The sequence below is a fragment of the Apostichopus japonicus genome, chromosome 15 (genome assembly GCF_037975245.1).
Source record: "Apostichopus japonicus isolate 1M-3 chromosome 15, ASM3797524v1, whole genome shotgun sequence".
Taxonomy (NCBI): domain Eukaryota; kingdom Metazoa; phylum Echinodermata; class Holothuroidea; order Aspidochirotida; family Stichopodidae; genus Apostichopus; species Apostichopus japonicus.
This window is the reverse complement of record NC_092575.1, coordinates 20,826,729-20,844,091: the sequence shown is the minus strand read 5'-3', so window position 1 is coordinate 20,844,091 and position 17,363 is coordinate 20,826,729. Positions and strand designations below refer to the sequence as shown.

The 17,363-nt window shown below is 36.9% G+C and overlaps 1 protein-coding gene across 1 annotated transcript; it reads left to right on the top strand.

Annotated features, from left to right (window-relative positions):
* Positions 1–4,445: 4,445 nt before the first annotated feature.
* On the top strand, positions 4,446–10,402 carry LOC139981433 (uncharacterized). Its single transcript, XM_071993804.1, has 4 exons — positions 4,446–4,695; positions 5,530–5,699; positions 6,366–6,523; positions 7,847–10,402. Exons 2-4 carry the CDS (start codon positions 5,613–5,615, stop codon positions 7,920–7,922), a joined length of 321 nt encoding a protein of 106 aa, XP_071849905.1. The 5' UTR covers positions 4,446–4,695; positions 5,530–5,612; the 3' UTR covers positions 7,923–10,402.
* Positions 10,403–17,363: the final 6,961 nt, after the last annotated feature.

Here is a 17,363-nt window from a genome sequence, read left to right as displayed (position 1 = left end):
ATATCTAAGCCTATTCTCCCTCAAGCTTCAAGTTTGAAAAGTTATCTACGCCGGAAGCCTATACATAGAGTCACCCTATCGTAAAGGAATGCAAACCACCACCTTGTAGGCTAAATATGTATTGTGGCATGATATCGAATAAAGATGTTTTGGCCTTTATTCACTCGGTTTGGCCGGTAAATTCTCTCAATTTGACTGGTTGTGTTACAGAAAAACTGGCAACCCCGCTGTGTAGCCTATATGGCTGTCAACTAAGTACAACTCCAAACTGGTATCACACTTTGACACCATTGTAATGGATTACTGGCTACTGCAACATTACCACGGATATGACTAGGCCACCCTTATAATTAGCTTCTATTTTTTGTGAGTTCTTACCTACTTGAATAATTTCTACCCAACGAACCAATATAGGCTAATCATATCTAGTATTTTGAACATTTAAATATAATTTTACATGGCTAAAATCTCGACCGATTGGATGAAACCATATCGTATTGCTTTCCTGGACCTCCCATGGGTTCTATGGCGGACCCCTCGACCCCACGCAGATAGCGCAAAGCGTTCTCGTGACTGGCCAATTAATTGAATCCACCAGCCACCCTCCACCCCCTCCCACCGTCAAGATGAAATCCTGGCTACGCTTGGTGACAAATAGGAATCACGTAATTGATCAAATAGATCGGTTAGAATCAACATGTAATCCATGTGATGAAGGTTCCGAGGTATTAAACACGTCCGATTAAAAAACCTGTAGGGTTTACGTTATTTTTCATCTTATCAATACTGATCATAGAAAGGTCACTATAGCTGGCCTTATACGTTTGCATACTAGCAGGATCTTCTTCAGAGGATGAACTGAAACTTATCAGAACAATGGTGTATTGTAGATTGGTTTTAGAATTAGAATTGTCAATGCAACATTGAAGTATAATAATGGATTTTAATATGCAAGCTTTTGTGATTAACTAAAAGGGTTCTGTCAAAGCTTCCTTTTGTCTTATCACCCGAACCGAATTGTACAGTTGCTTATAATAGCGTTTTCGACTTGAATATATTGCGCATTTATATGCATCTGTGTTATAACATGGTAACATGTGTTATGCTAGAGGCACATTTTATTGCGGCCTGTGTTAAAAAAATAAATAAATAAATAAATAAAATAATTTTTTTTTTTTTTTATATTATATAAAAATATAAAAAAATAATAAAAAATATATAAAAAACATAAAAAAAAATATATATATAATACCACTACGATTTACTGTATTGTATCTTTAACATATCTAGCTCTCGCATGCTCCCAAAACATAACACGTGTTAGTGTGTTATAACACCCTGGCATATAAATGCATAATATGCTACACGTTAAGAACAAATATAAGCTCACACCTTTTCGGCTTGGGTGGTCTTATGCATGCTGGTTCGTTCGTTCATTCATTCGTTCATTCATTTGTTCAGCATGTGATCATTCAATTATTCAATTTGGGTGATACAATCATTCCATACATTCATTATACGATTCGTTCATTCAGTCAAGCAAACATTCAAGCTTTCAAAACATTCCAACTTTGATGCATTTGATTATTCAACCATCCACTGAGTCAGTCGCTCAGTTTGCAGTCACTCACTCATTCCTGTATTCAGTCGCCGTTCCTTTCTTTATTTACTACTTAGTACTTGAACATATCGCATCGACTCTATGTGGTTCATGATTTAGTATTGTTGTAACAATCTTTTATAAGACTGCTTCGTACGCACAACGCGCAAACCACACCTCTGTGAAGCGTCATAGTGCATTATTGGAATTGCGAATATACACGGAACTCGGAGTATATTAGGTCAAGTGTCTATCCCTCCTCCTCCCCCACACCCATCCCCCAACACTCTCACCGCATCACCCTTCACCCAAGAGCCTTTCACCTCAGTTGAAGAGTTGAGGAGTTTACAGCTCTGTTCCACTGTGTCGTTCACACGGCACGTTATAGGTGACTCCTTCCTTGCTTCAATATTGGAGCAACAAAATGGCGGAGTTACGAACGTCTTCAACTTTCATCCTTACATGAATTGTTTTAGTTTGGATATTGTAACTTCGTATACTTGTCTATATATTGGCTTTTGAACGTTTATATCTCTCTTAAAAAATGTGTTACATGATTTTATATGCATATTCATATCGGCCTACTTCGACATTTTTCGATGCAATGGAATGTGAATTGGATATCAATTCTGTGGGTTCAGATCCCCGAAGTAAACAAGAGAAACATGCCATCACTTCAAGTGTTAGAATCAACCCTGACTAATTGAATCTTTCAATCTAGCCAATTCGCCTTTTAGGCTTGTTGTCATTTTTATCTGCCATCATCTATTCACTTTAAAGCAAGTCCACGGAGTACTAGAGATCCAAGAAGTCATAAAAAATACATACATATAAACAAATTATATTGATACCGTCATTTTGAACAGTTTCGCTCGTAGCATATCAAAGTTACCTATAATACGATAGTAATATACATGTACTTTCCATGCCTATATCGGTATTATGTCTGGATGGTGTCATGTAACTGTATAACATTGATGAATTATTTATAACATCGATATATACTTCAAACTATACAAATGGCGTATTCTAATGTAAGATGTTATTGAACATTATACATCAACCATCGGTGGGCCAGCTGGAAGGTTTTACAGTTTCAAATTACACTTTAATAGTGCACTCACTACTACACATCTGGCTGGCATGTCTGTTGCCTGTAGCAACTATATAACATAGACGAATATATAGTTTCTACATTGTGGTTTTACAGAGAGTTTTCCATACGTAAAATAGATAGGAACTCTCTGACATAAAGTAGCTATCATTCCTACTCAGAGATCTGCTTTATTGGCTCCAATTAGGGGCACGCAATAGCTAGGAAAGTTTGTGATTACGTAATCGACCTGCCACGGTCGTAAATCGACATCACTAGCTTCTTAACACCATTAGGCCCTTTGTGTAAACACTGTGTGGAAATATGTTCATGTCTACAGTGTAGTTAATCATACAGCGTTCACACAAGGACCCTCATACAAGAAAAAATCTGTGGCAGGCGTTGCAGACTAATTGGTAAAAAGAGGTCATTTTACGACCAAGGCAGATCGATTACGTAATCTCATGAAACTTTTCCATGATAGCGTGCTATAGTTGGGGGTCTGTGCACCAGTCCTTTAACTGCAAATAATCCTAAAGTAGTAACAACTAAGAGAGGTAACTCTCACGTACACCTGCGTATGGGGATAACCGCGCAAGTTATGTTGAGTTGACAAAGTATTGACTTAGGCCTACATACTCATCCGTTTTATGACACAAAGCTTGTACAATTCTACGTGGGCAGATGACAGAGATTTTGAACTTGAATATTCTGTGTATTTATAATAAAGATATAGAGAACGCGCACATCTGCGCACACCTATGACGCACGTGGTGAACGTGAATATTCTTCGTAAGTAAGCCGTAGAACAGCTTATACTATAGCCTACTTTATAGGTTTTCATATACCTGCCCACGTATTCTGGTTGAGTTTCTGCATGGTCGTAGCTAGTAGTACACAGTACATACATTGGAATGTGGCCTATGATGTCATAATGATAAATGCTCCTCAAGAGATATAGATTGCTACATTTATAGGTCTAATCATATTTTATCCTTGACACCTAATGATAATAAAATATTTTGCACTTCAATATAAGTTGTACCTTTTTTACCATTGAATATACCTTTAATTCTAGACAAAACTTATTGCACGGTTTTATAAGCGTCCGAAATTGAAATGTGTACTGCAATTATTATATATGTATATCTAGTACCACCACTCAATATGTAGCGCATACGGCTCAATAGGTGTCATGCCACATTATTAATTGCTCCAATGACTGACACACTAAATTCGTCACTCTCCAGGCGCGCTATAGAGCGAAGTTTTCAACTGAAATATCCTAACCATCATATGACAGCTTCGGCTATCATAGTCTATTCTAATTATACCATCATGGCCTTTCAGATTTTTATCAAGAAAAGGCCAAATTTAAGCATAGTGCTTCCCCCAACCCATCTGCCGGTGTAGCAGTACAAACTGTCGCAAATATTCCATATTCAGTATAAACTGTCCCAGTCCCACTGGGACAGTTTATACTAAATTTACCAGTACATTTAGTCTCCCGGACCTTTTGTACAAGGCCAGTTGGTACAGACTGTCTCCCAGGACAGTTTATGCTATGATGAAACGAGGGGGACATTATTTGTTGGTCGCATATTTGGTTGTAAATTGTGTCCCCCTGAACACTACGTCCGCATTAGCATGTACGTTCGAGTGGCAAAAATTTAATTAGTAATGGACTCTGGCAGTATCCGTATTATTAGCAAACTGTCGTATTTCGGCTTCCGTATATATAGCAGTAAAGTCGTGCGACAACTAAAAATGGAAAAGCTAACAGAATACGTGAGACAAATTGCAGATATTCTAAGAGATGAGAGCTATCCAAGTGGGTTTACAAGAATAAAACAGAGAAGGATCTTACGGAGACAAAGTCAGTCTTTCAGACTGGCTGAAAATGGAACTCTTGCATACCGAAAATAAAGGAAAGTTTTGCTATCTAGGGCTTCTCAACTCGCCCAAATCGAGGCAGCTCATACTGACTAGTGACATCTATAAGGTAATGTCTGTAACTTACAGTATAGGATACACAATATGGTATTGGTTGTTAAATGGCGAACGGCCATTCCACAGTTAAACTATAACCAGGCCTCTAGGACTGATTGGTGCACAAATCATGATATTCTTTTACCACGTTTGGTTAGTTGTAAAAACTCATTCGCAAAAGTCAAGCAATTGCTTATGCAACATTATAATCAGTTGTATGCTTGAGCAAAGTTGTAAGTGCATGAACAAAGGTGTTAGGGCCTATTTCTTTTCGTTTTGTTTACCCAATTGTCTTAACAAATTTTTGTGAAAATTATTATAAATTTCTACCTTTTATCGCCCTGCCTATCATAAAAGATAACAACAGATCACTAATGCTTACAGAGCTAGTCTGGTTTGCATGCATGGGACACTATAAAATGCTATTATTGGACTATAGCATATAGCCTAGCCTACTTCTAGAGGAAAGTGGCACTAATACTGTACATAACAAATTCACGTTCATTAATTTTGGTTGGTAACTTGGTAAGAACAGATATTGAAGGCCTGATAGTACTTTTTTAGGTGTGGCATATTCTCTACATGCCAAACCTCACTGCAGAAGAAAACTCCTTAAATATCTACAGACCCAAATAGTGGCCATGCAATATGTACAATAATGGGAATATTCCATTTCAGACACCGATATAGAGTTGTAATTCAATTTTAAGGCTCTTCAGCTAGAACTACCAATCCTGCAGCCCATATATTTGTGTGTGTTTGTTTGTTGTTTTTTTTTGGGGGGGGGGTGGGCAAAAAAACATGATACTGTATCTCCTTGATCATGAATTTTCTTATCTCTTTGAAGGTGTTCATCTTTGCATAGATAAACCAGACAACAGACTATGTCTAGATTCTATTGGAAAACTATCAACGTTGATGTAACAAGTTATGTTCAACAGGATGTCAAAGCGTCATTGTCCTGTAGACCTACGAACAAGTCTCCATAGCATTCCTGTAACTGGATTATGGAAACAGGTAAATTCTCAATCTGTTTTAATTGCCCAAGATGTCCGCAGTATGCAGTGAAGGTTAAGTATAGTTAATGTCACCCTTTCTGGACAAATTCAACATTTACAAGTTTAAAGGTAGTCTGTATTGGCCCTAAATTTTGGCCACTTTAATTGCTAAAAGTTTTCAAAAAGTACTTTCCAAGGGGTAATAACCCTTTAAATTGTGCTCAGACATTCTAAATGATGACACGAGATATTGAATATCCCAGTGAGGTAAATTTCCTCCAGGGAAATAAACATACTTAAAGAATTTTGTCCATAGTGGAAATTTGGCATATTTAAGGCCTATACAGCATACCTTTAAGCCACACTCTGGCCTAACTGCAGAGCAACCATCAATATAGGAATATAATTGTAAGTTGCAAAAAGTGGCGTATCATTTTTCTGGTTTAGTGGTTGAAGAGATTGTAAATATATGGTACAGTATGGTGTAAGTTACATTTTCATGTTTGCAAGGTAAAAATAATTGGCCTAAATCCACCAACACCCTGTTTCGATCAGATATCCCACTGTTTTTATCTAGATCTCTGTACAGAATGAAGCAATGGAATAGAACAACAGTCAAGGCAAAGCATGCAACTTGTAATTGTTTTTGAAATTAGCACCTAAATGCTGTCTTCTTTCTTAACAGGTTGGTGTAGATCTTATTGGTCCTCTACCAGTGACAGCTGCCAAGCGACTGTACATCATAACACTGTCTGACTTCTATTCAAAGTGGCCTGAGACTAAGGCAGTGCCTGAAAAGACTGCAGCATCAACTTCTTATTGCATTACTGATGTGATGATGAGGTAAGCATGTCTTAAAAAGTGAGTAATTTTCTGTAGTTAGTTCCAATATGAATGGCATCATATCTGTTATTTGTACCATGCAAATAACTTGTAGTGCATGGCAGAATGCTGTGTTTGAGTATAAATTATTTCCAAATAGGTATTAAGCATACAGAAAGATCACGAAGGTAGGTGAGAACAGAGAAAGTGTACTGTAAATCTTTGCAGGTTAAGTCCCCATTAACAAGTTTATATGTACATAGTTTTTGTTCCTATATTTACTTGCAAAGTTTCCACCTCTGGTTCTTAAGTAGCATATAGCCTGACAATTGTCGTCATTTGATTTACATCCCCAAAAAGTGATTTTGGCTGGACATGTTTCACTGCAGCAGACACAGTTTATTTGTTCAAACAAATGATGAGTAAATAATTAAGACCACATTCCACAGCTAGACACCACCTATTGTGTGTTGTTTTTCAAAAAGGTGTTGGACAGTTTGATATTGTAACCACAGGGAACTTTTCTGTTTAGAAAGTGTGAACTTATTACCACTTGGCTGTTTTGACAGGAATTTCGACAAGATAAGAGAGATAATGTATCAACTGAGTTTTGGTACCATTACTCTGTTAGGTCCGTTGTGGAAAATTGCTAAATGTGTTTGTGTGTGTGGTGGGGGATATTTCCTGAAACCTGGGAGAGGGACCCCTTTTTCTTTGGCAAAATAAGGCAATGTTTAGGTCTCTTGATGCAAAATGATGTATAATAGTACATTTTATTATAATAATGGTAAGCTAGCATTATTTGTTTTTGCATTTGGGTCATACAGAGGGTGTTTTGAACCCCCCATGGATCCTGATTCAGGACAATTAATGTTTGATCGGCATTAAACAGTCATACCATGCACACATACATCAATAGAGCACCAAAAGGCATCAACTTTCTGTTGTATCCTAGCTTACTCTAATTTGATAAATTTCTGATATTAAATTTAATTAGTATGCCCCAAAGTTGTATTGGCTCATGTGGTTAAATCTTTTCAGGTTTGGTAGTGAACTGTACAATATAGCGCCAAAATTATGACATGCAATCTCCAATTAATAAAATGGAGCCAGTAATCCCATAAACATGTAGGTGTCACAATAAAAGATCATCCAATTAACTCAATGCCTAAGCATAGTTCAGTTGTACACTATACAGTCTACACTTAACCAACATGGTGAATGTTAATTATCTTTGTAGTGGAGCTTACACATAACTTTTCAAGATGATAATTTATTTTATATATGACTTACAGTGTGGTATTCACTACTCATAATATTGCTTTCAACTTTTATTTTGCACAGATTTGGTTGTACTGACATCTCATCCCTGACCACCAATGGAGGGAGTATGTATGAAGTTAACAGAAGACATGTCTAGACGATTTTCTTAGCAGTTAACTTGTTACCGACAATAATCTTGTCTTTCACTCTAACATATCATGAGAGAAAATTGCGTCGGCTGCTATACGTTTAAGCAAAGACAGGCCATTGACTTTTCACTGCCAGTCGTAGTCAAAGGGATGTGACGCTCGAAATTCTTTATCACCTCATTACTTCATTAAATAACAAATAAGAAGGCGTGTTTCTTGGTTCTGGAAGTTGTGTTCAAGATAAGTTCTCATAGTAAAACATATAACCGACCATATTCTTCTTCCTGTTGTAACTTTTGCTGTTATGGATTTCTGTGTAAGTCTTAACGAAAAACCCATTGGATATATGAGAATCAGCTATTTTATTTGTAATTAACAATCAAGATTAAATTTTTGACGGTATCAAGTTGCACATTAAAGCATTGTATAGGTAATCCTACTGTTTGTGGAAAGCAGTTCAAGGGGGGAATTCTAATAGGGAAACTTCTGCATGGTTTTATTGAGGTCTTTACCAAACTCTAAAGAGGATGTTCTTCATGTGGATTATGAGAGTTTCAAGTACATATTGTTTGAAGAAGAGTGACAGTAGTATATCATTCTAATCAAGCAATACCTCCCTGCTTGAAGGATGCTCTAGAAAGCATGGATTATCTTTAGTTGCATCAGAGCTACAAAGGAAGAGTCATCATTCCAGTTAAATTTCCCCATGCAGGGGGTAGGAAGTGAGGGTGGGCACACAACATCAGAGGGACATTTTCTCATTCCACAACCACCACTCGATATGCTATAAACCGATACACACCGGCCATATCACTTAAATATGATGTATGATGTGTTAGTATGTTATCAATACTATTTATTGAGATTGTTAATTGTTAAACGTGCTATAAAAAGATATGGGATGCCATTTAAAAATAGCATGTACAGACAGTGCCCCCCCCCCCAGGCTCCTACCTCCCAGATCCCATGTATAATCATTTTTCACTCTTTGCCCAGTCTGATATAGATTCAGAATATCGTGTTTGTGCATGACTATCATCCAATTTCATGTTTTGATTTTTACTATATTAACTTTCTTTTAACAAACTTTTCTCTACAAGAATGACATATTTAAAATGTGAGAAACATGATGAGACAAAAAATCTAGCATATTGCATCCTGCTCTGTCCTATTTGCTTTATTCTTTCCCTTGTTTGGCTTTGTTTTGTTTCCTGTATGTTTGCAGCTCTTTTGAAGAGGGTATCGTTCTAATATATCTTTTCTAATTTGAACCACTTTTGTCCAATAAGAAACATTCATAATAAGAAACAACGAACCTTTATCACTGGAATTGCCTGGAATGCCATTTGTCTATACAAATGAAAATTTGCTTCACGCATGGCCATCACAACGGGGCTTAGGGGGCAGGGGGTGGGGGAATGGCCCTCCACCTTGTTGAGAGGGAGAAAACCTTGACGATTGAGTGACAAAAATAAGGAAGGGTAAAAAAGTAAACAATAAAGTAGTAATGAAAGTCAATAAATAGGTGTCAAGCCCATACGGAGAGGGTTGGGGCAGTGTTGACATGTTCAAGGTCAGAGAAGTATCTAGTCCAGCTACTTCATGGTTGTTATTAGCAAACAAAAATATTTTGAAACTCATCACAGATAGGTCACAGACTTAAGAAGACCCCTCCCCAGGACACAAATTCGATAACTTACCATCCCAACTCCCCCCCCCCTTATCCGTAACTTGAAAACACCCTCGGTTCCCGTCCTATAATGAGCTTTACGCACGGATGAAATTTCATATTGCCTAGGCAACTCTCGTAGACCCATGAAGTACAGTTACCATACTTGCCAAAACTTACCCACTGTGTGTTAGGGAAATACGGCAACAATGAAGTTTGGACTCCTAAAGTTCGTAATATTTTACCTCTGCAATTATCATTTTTTGTTGTAGCTGTTGCATTCCCTATCCCGTACCTGCCCTCCGTTGGGAGGGGGGGGGGAGTTAGGTTTATACTATCTCTCCCTCTGTAAAGATGACTATGAACGCAATGTAGTTGCCGAATACAACATGCAACATATACGGAGGATGAAATAGCAGCAATCACAACAAAAACATGATTAACATCTTCTACAGATGGAAGACTTGTTTCTTTTTCTTCTTCTTTTTTCCCCTTCTATTTTTTGTTTTGCAGCAACGCACAACGTCTCATTTATTTCCTGTAACATTTAACTCTGATGTATGCATCTGCTCTAATTATCGATATAATGAACTCAATTGCCTTTTGAATGTCGAGATGCTTAAATTTTATGCGGGACAAAAGATGCTATGAAGTATTTGCGGACATTCTGTACCAGGACATTTCGTCCGGTGGGACTATATTTGCTGTGAGGGTGGGACACAATTTTCAGCAGATAATGTCCGACCGGACTAAATATGCTGGTACAAAGTGTCCGCGGAGACACTTTGTACAGGGGGACACTCTGTACTGTCACACCGGCTACGGTCGCTGTGGTATCTGCTTGATTCATCCAGGTTTTTTTTCCAGTCCTGTGGTGTGGTATCTATATACTGGTCAAAGACTGTCCGAAAGCTGACTATCTTTGACCTTATATACCAGCAGGATATCGATAAACTACCATTACTTATTAAAAATGATTGTTCACCGCAATCAAACCGTCTGCATGATGCAGTTGTGTGCTATATGCTTCATATAACATCATAAGAAATGATCATGCATCGTAAAGAGTAACTAAAACATCCCTTTTTTCTTAAGTTATGTTTGTAGCTAATTTTCGCCGTGCCAAAAGGGGAACGCGCGCCAATCCGAACCGCCCCCCCCCCCCAACCCTTTCTATAGATCCGTCCTTATATAATGGCGTTTGTATGAACCCTCACAATCTTTCCGTGGTATTTTCCAAATATCTATATCACCAACTATTTTCAGTATTACCATCATCAACTAATTCATTCAGACTATTGTTTTGGCAGGTTTAGTCGTGTTTTTTAATGTATAACACGCTCATATAGCAGAATTATGGGCAGCCTCAAATCATTTTTCTCTTTTAACAACATGGTATTCATTTTCCATTATATTTAATTTTACACTTGATAAGTTTAATTTATAATTAAAATAAAATCGATTTCAATGTCAAAATCGTCAAATGTTTTCAGCACCGACTTTATACACGTGTCTTCGATGTTACATTACTTTCTATGATCGAGCATTTTTTTTTTATGTGATTTTTCTCTCGTGTCTGAAATTTTTATGTGTTTCATACCGATCATACAAACAAAAGATAACGTTACTGTTTATTGCCACCGGCCAAATGTGCAAAAAGTTGTTGATAATCTGATCATTTTATTATTACAAAATCTGCTTTATGGAAATAACGACTAAACTATGTGACACGTGTTTCTGGGTAGGTATATGAATCACGTGACGTGAGTTTAAATGACATTCCAATTATACAGACAATGTTACACTTATTATGTGGAAAGCAAAGATATACTCTCAATATATCGTCCCTAAGTCGAGATATACGGTTGACAGAAAGTAACCTGATTAAACTAGCTAAACCCTGTATTTCTCCAAGGCGGAAGTTGATCAAAATAGATCTTAGATGTCATTTACGTAAATGTTCTTTTAATCTTTACTGAAAACAATATAATATTCTTTGATTTATACTTGAAACCTGAAATATAAGAAAGCTTAGCTGTCCGATGTATTTAGAATTTTATGAAATAGATATTCGTTCGGAGAAATGTTTAGTTTTCTTCTGTGGATGAATTATTTATATATTATTAAGAAACACAAGTATATCTCCTCAGCTCAATTGCCATGGTGACATCATCCACTCTGCCGTTGCCATGCAGAGGCATTACAATATAAATATCACGCAATTTGGAGGGAGAAAATGATATCTTCGCCATGAAATATGGCTACGAAGATGTGGAATGGGCATACTCGATGCAGAAGATGTCCATTTTGTTTTGTTTAGCCTTCGACTTCAACCCAACGAAATAATCCTTCAAATATATAGGTATATGAATGAGCTCTCGGAGAAATGATATGAACTCTCAACATGAGCTTACATGGAATGGGGTAAACTTATTTAATTAATTGGTTGTGGTTCATGCATATTTCATACCTGAAAAGATTCTTTCAAAGTGCAAGACGAATTGCTATTTTATCAATTGAAATTACGTCACTGGTTTTTTCATAGAATTCTTAAGAATAATTTGATAAATATAGCCTCAAAATGGCCTCAAAATGGGATGGCAACCACAGTTTCAGCCCAAAATTGTTACATACTAAGAAGGCTATATGTTGTATAAGTAAATGAATAGCTAATATCAAATTAACTTAACTTTTTTTTTTTTTACTCAACTAGAGCTTGTTCGAATCTCGTTCTGCTCTTTTCAAACTTTGCAAAATCTATTCAGCCCTGAGATCCGCTGATTTAAGTAAGTTGTTAACTGATAATCAACGGATCATAGAAACAACGTAAAACAGGTTTTCTCTTTGCTATTCTGTTTTTGTTTTCTCTTTCCTTTGTATTTTTACTTCGCCATCTTTTATTACTGTTGTTTTGATACCATGCAGGGTATAAACATCAATCAATTCAAACGGCTGAAGGCAGGAATATAAACGAGACTTCAGTTACCGTGCTTGTAATGAGTGATGAATTAATGAATTTAAACATTGAAAGATGGAAGGTATATGGAGATGTATATATATATATATATATATATATATATATATATATAATTATATATATATATATATATATATACTGCTGCACGAGTACAGAGTTAATGGTCCCTCAATGTAGTCATCATTGATGAATTTATCACAATTCAAGTCTTGTCCAAACGCTTGTTTGGTAACACACAAAAAAAAAACACTCCAAAAAAAGTAACAAATAATGACAATGCACAAAAAAATTATGCCCCTCGGATATCATCATTTGAAATTATGTTTTCAAGTCGATTTTGAAGAACCAGCATGAATAAATAAATGTCAGTATACTAGACCAATTTTTATATTGATCTCCTGAATTATAATACTCGATTATAATAACCTTTATTGCAACAGTTGGTGCTAAGTCTGCGCGATTCTGGTTACTATGGTAACGTATGCTGAAGTCAGTTAGGTTAATCCGTAGGATTCGTCGTTGCACGCCTTACGTTATTTTTCCTCTTTTTTCTTATTTTTGTTGAAAAAGTTTGGATTACTGATGATGTCTTCGTCATTTCATATTTTTATTACTTTTGAATTTTAATTTCTCATCGAGCGAGCTTCATCTACTAGGTTCAAAACTTACATTGTAAGTGACGTCATGTATGTGGTCATGTTCCTAATACACATTAGGAATATATCCCACTTTCTCTTGTTCCGTTCGAATAATGATATTCATAAATGAAAACAATGCAGTCGAGACAAGTTTGGAATGTTTTCAAGCTTGATCAAGATACAAGAAGTTGCTATGACGTCACTCATGTTGTAATGTACACATTTCGTAATCAATCCCTAATGACATTAAAACAACTGTCTTTCATTTTTATGCTTCTTCGTGATATTTAATACTAAATTAAATATTCAAAAAACAAATTAACTAACCTAAAATACTAAGGAACTAATTTGCATGTTTTTTTTTGTTTTTTTTGGGGGGGGAGGGGGAGGGGGTTACGAGATTTTTTGTTTTTTTAATCCGACCAATTTACGAGGACATGCCTATACATGTTATTCACTGGGGACGTTCATTTTGGTCACGAAATTTAGGATTATTTGATAATTGAAAATATTTGATCTTACCTTGTGTTTAGGGGAAATGCCAGAGAGTAGGGTTGCAACCACTGTATTTGTACTGGGGGAGGGAGAATGTCTCAAGTCGGCCAGAGGAGGGCTCGAAGGCGAGGGTCGAATTTTTGACTGTCTAGGTTGTACCGTACATTCATGTTATAGATTTAAGTATACTGTACACTAGCATTGCTTGTAACATTATGTCTGATGGTGGGGGACAGTGCCCCCCCCCCGAATTAAACGTGAGCACAGACCGCAGCCATTTTGGAGACGAAATCAGCGTTAGATCGTAATTATCAAACCAAGGGATCGTATTCGCAACGATGACAGCTGAGAGGTCAGTAACGCCCGGGGAGTCGGGGACGGTGGATCAGTGGATGGGACTGACATTTCTATCGATAAAGAAAAAATCGTGACTGTCCATATTGATTGATATTTTTTCTTTGACAACTGTCTTTGATCCAATCTCACCCCTTTATATGAACACTATACTCGAAAAATGACGTATCGACCAGTTTCAGACTTCTATGCTTTGAAATTGCTTTTCAAAAATAATTTCTAAAGGTTGCTTTATCAACCCCCCCCCCCCCCCCTACACACACACACCCCACCACACATCCCAACCCAAATGACGACGCTCGTGGATGATCAAGCAGCAGTGTGTTATGTGTTCTAATGACCAGTTAACAGAAAATATGATATATTTGCTGGACACTTCCACAGAGAGAATTCTCATTCCTTCAGATTGATGAATCAGTAGGTCGCCTCGGTGCTCATGCACGGATTCCTTTTTGAGCGGCTTCTCTTGACAAAAGAACAAAATGTCACGGCTGGAATCGTTGAACCTTCCCTTAGGAAAAACTTTGGCAATCAATTTTAATTCATAAAACATTTTGTTCTTTCACTCTCTTCCAGAAAGTTCATCGTAAATCGTCGACTTGTGGATTTCCATCGACCTTTCCCGTGGGAGAGACGGAACTCATATAAGAGATGAGATTCTAAAAGTGATGGCGCACTTTAAATATTTTTTTTTTGTCCTAGAAAGAAATATATGCCGTGCGAGAGGGGCAATGTATAATAAGAAAGAAGTAATCGGGTTCAATTGGAAAACGGAGTTAGATTATACTCTCAGCACAAGTTAATGTATAATTTGTCATACATAGTTAAAATCGTCTTCCATAAGTGCGGTTTATATTGCTGTAGAATTTTTTTAACATTAGAGGCACATCAATCAATATGGTTTGGTGTATCTTAAGTCTTGGAGACGGATTGCTAAGTTCATCTCCCCGGGAACAACACGAAACTCCGCATACAAACACATGAGATTTATGACCTTACATAACATGTTTTACAATGACTTATACAACATTGCCCAACGACAAATGGTGTTTTCATGTCATCTATGTTTACATTTCAGCTATACATGAAAGTTTATTCAATAAGTCATTAGAACCAAATTATAAAAGAATGGGTTAAAAGTAACAACTATAGGACAAGCGTGAGAGGTTAACGTAATCGTTCACGTGCATTTCGCGACATTTAATCTATTTTAAAGATGAAGATTCCCAACGGTAAGGTTGATAAAAAAAAACTCTTACTTGCGCTCAAAATGTTCCATTCTTTCGACTATCACATTTCAATGTATGCAAAGCCGTCGTCTGCAGCTGTGACTCAGCAAAATCTTCACAGAAGTAGCATATGTGTACTTCTACGCCTGTGAGGTGATGGCGCGCCGTCGAAATAAATATATATATAAAAAAAAAGGTTCCACTGTGGTTGTGTGTTTCGGAGCACACGTATAAACTTTAATTTGGTATATTTCATAAAGTCTTAACTTTTTCCAATCCATGATTAGAAGGTTTAAACAGGAATGTCCTACTCGCCAACTTTACCTGATCTTTTAGCGATTTGTAAATCACCGCGATATATCGTAGAAACTTGCAACCTACAACGATTTCTACTTGACAACAAGTTGAGAGAGCCTGGCACTTTCGTAACAATCACATTTAGATCGCTTGCATGGATGGCCATCTATCTCACAAATTTACTGACATATTTCTAAAATACCTTAAAATCACCTTCGCTAGTGCATGGAGCTATAATCCCAGGTTTATAGCTCCATTGCTAGTGTAACTAATCATCGTTTAGCTGCCATTAGCCATAACGTCACTGCCTCCCGGATGACAAACACATTCCAAAAGAAAATTTTGGTAATAAGTATTACTTTCATCTTGTGACCTTGTGCTGTTGAACCTTAACGTAATGGGTATGAGTACACTTGAGAAAGGCATAGTTAATTCAGGGAGCTGCTGCTCTAACGCAGCTCCCTTGTTAATTCATTTTACTGTATGGATTGCATTTTTGCATTTCCGTGTGATATTACCGTTAAAGCAGTTTATGTGTTGCTGCCCAATTAAACACTCGCGTACCTACGCAGACACTTAGAAATGTCCACCTCCTCTGACCCACTAACCCACCCAGCGGCAGATCAGTATCAAAATTTGCGGCTTTGTAAACTGTGGTACAAGTAGCGCAAAATGTAGTTCCGAAATGGCGTACTATTGGCCTATATAAATCATCATATGAAAGGCAACGGCAGGTAGCCTATGTAATTAAGTCATCTTTAGCCAGTGTATTATTCTTAAGCAACCCAGAATATTATAACAATTTATAATATTGAACTGCTTTAGAATAAACTACACTTAGAAACAACATATCGAGGAAATGACCATTGTAGGCATATACTCTCATCATTGGCCCGAATCATTTGAAGTATTTCACGTTTAGTAGAAACGCGCATTCTGAGATGCTCCCTCTGGACTTAGTACTAATGAGCCTCATCAGAGCATAGAAATGACATAGCAACACTTTATGTTAGACACAAGTTCAGAGTAGCTCTCGTGAGGAAGTGGAACAGTACTATAGTTTCAAAGTTTAGTTGATCGAGTATAGGTAGGCTATAATTATATGATGGGATTTTCATTTCCATTGTACTGACAAATAGCCAATGTAACCGGACATCGTGATGGTTTAATGTCGGGCCTATGGAATAAAAATAAGTAGATTATACGTGATAGGTCGGAGTAAAATTGATTAAGGACTGGTTGAGATTACCAAACCCTTGAATCGTGAACGATGGTTGATTTACAAAATTGGCCTCTTTGGCTTGCCTTAGAAAATAAAGATCGTACGTTATTCGTCATGCCATTCACAACACGCATGTAGTACCAGTACAGTCGACAGACCTAGCGGAAGCTAGCAACCATTACCAACAGACAACAACAAACATACGATAACGAAAAAAGGACACTATAACACGTCAACCGGGTATCACAACAACGGCCATACGGGCAAAATGGCCTAACTAAGGCAACCTAACACAGCTGAAACCTGAACTGGAGTTTCAAGGGATTTTAGAGGTCAGGGACTAAAGAGACAACACCCATCTCTCAGTCACATATCTTTGTTACCGATAGTTGACACAATAGTCATGTAAAAGAGGAATTCTAATATATTCTCTCTGATACACGAAGCTGGGTTCTCAAATGACTTCATATTTTGAATTATTTAACTTGAATACATCCATATATTTATCATAAAATATTTTGGATCGAATTTAAGGAATTTTAAGATTTAAAATAACAATTTTAATGTT

Bases quoted from the DNA above. Each gene is read 5' to 3' on its own strand.
- LOC139981433 (XM_071993804.1), top strand. From the start codon at position 5,613: ATGTTCAACAGGATGTCAAAGCGTCATTGTCCTGTAGACCTACGAACA. The intron at 5,700-6,365 runs GTAAATTCTCAA...CTTTCTTAACAG, and splicing joins TAACTGGATTATGGAAACAG to GTTGGTGTAGATCTTATTGG. The intron at 6,524-7,846 runs GTAAGCATGTCT...TATTTTGCACAG, and splicing joins ATTACTGATGTGATGATGAG to ATTTGGTTGTACTGACATCT.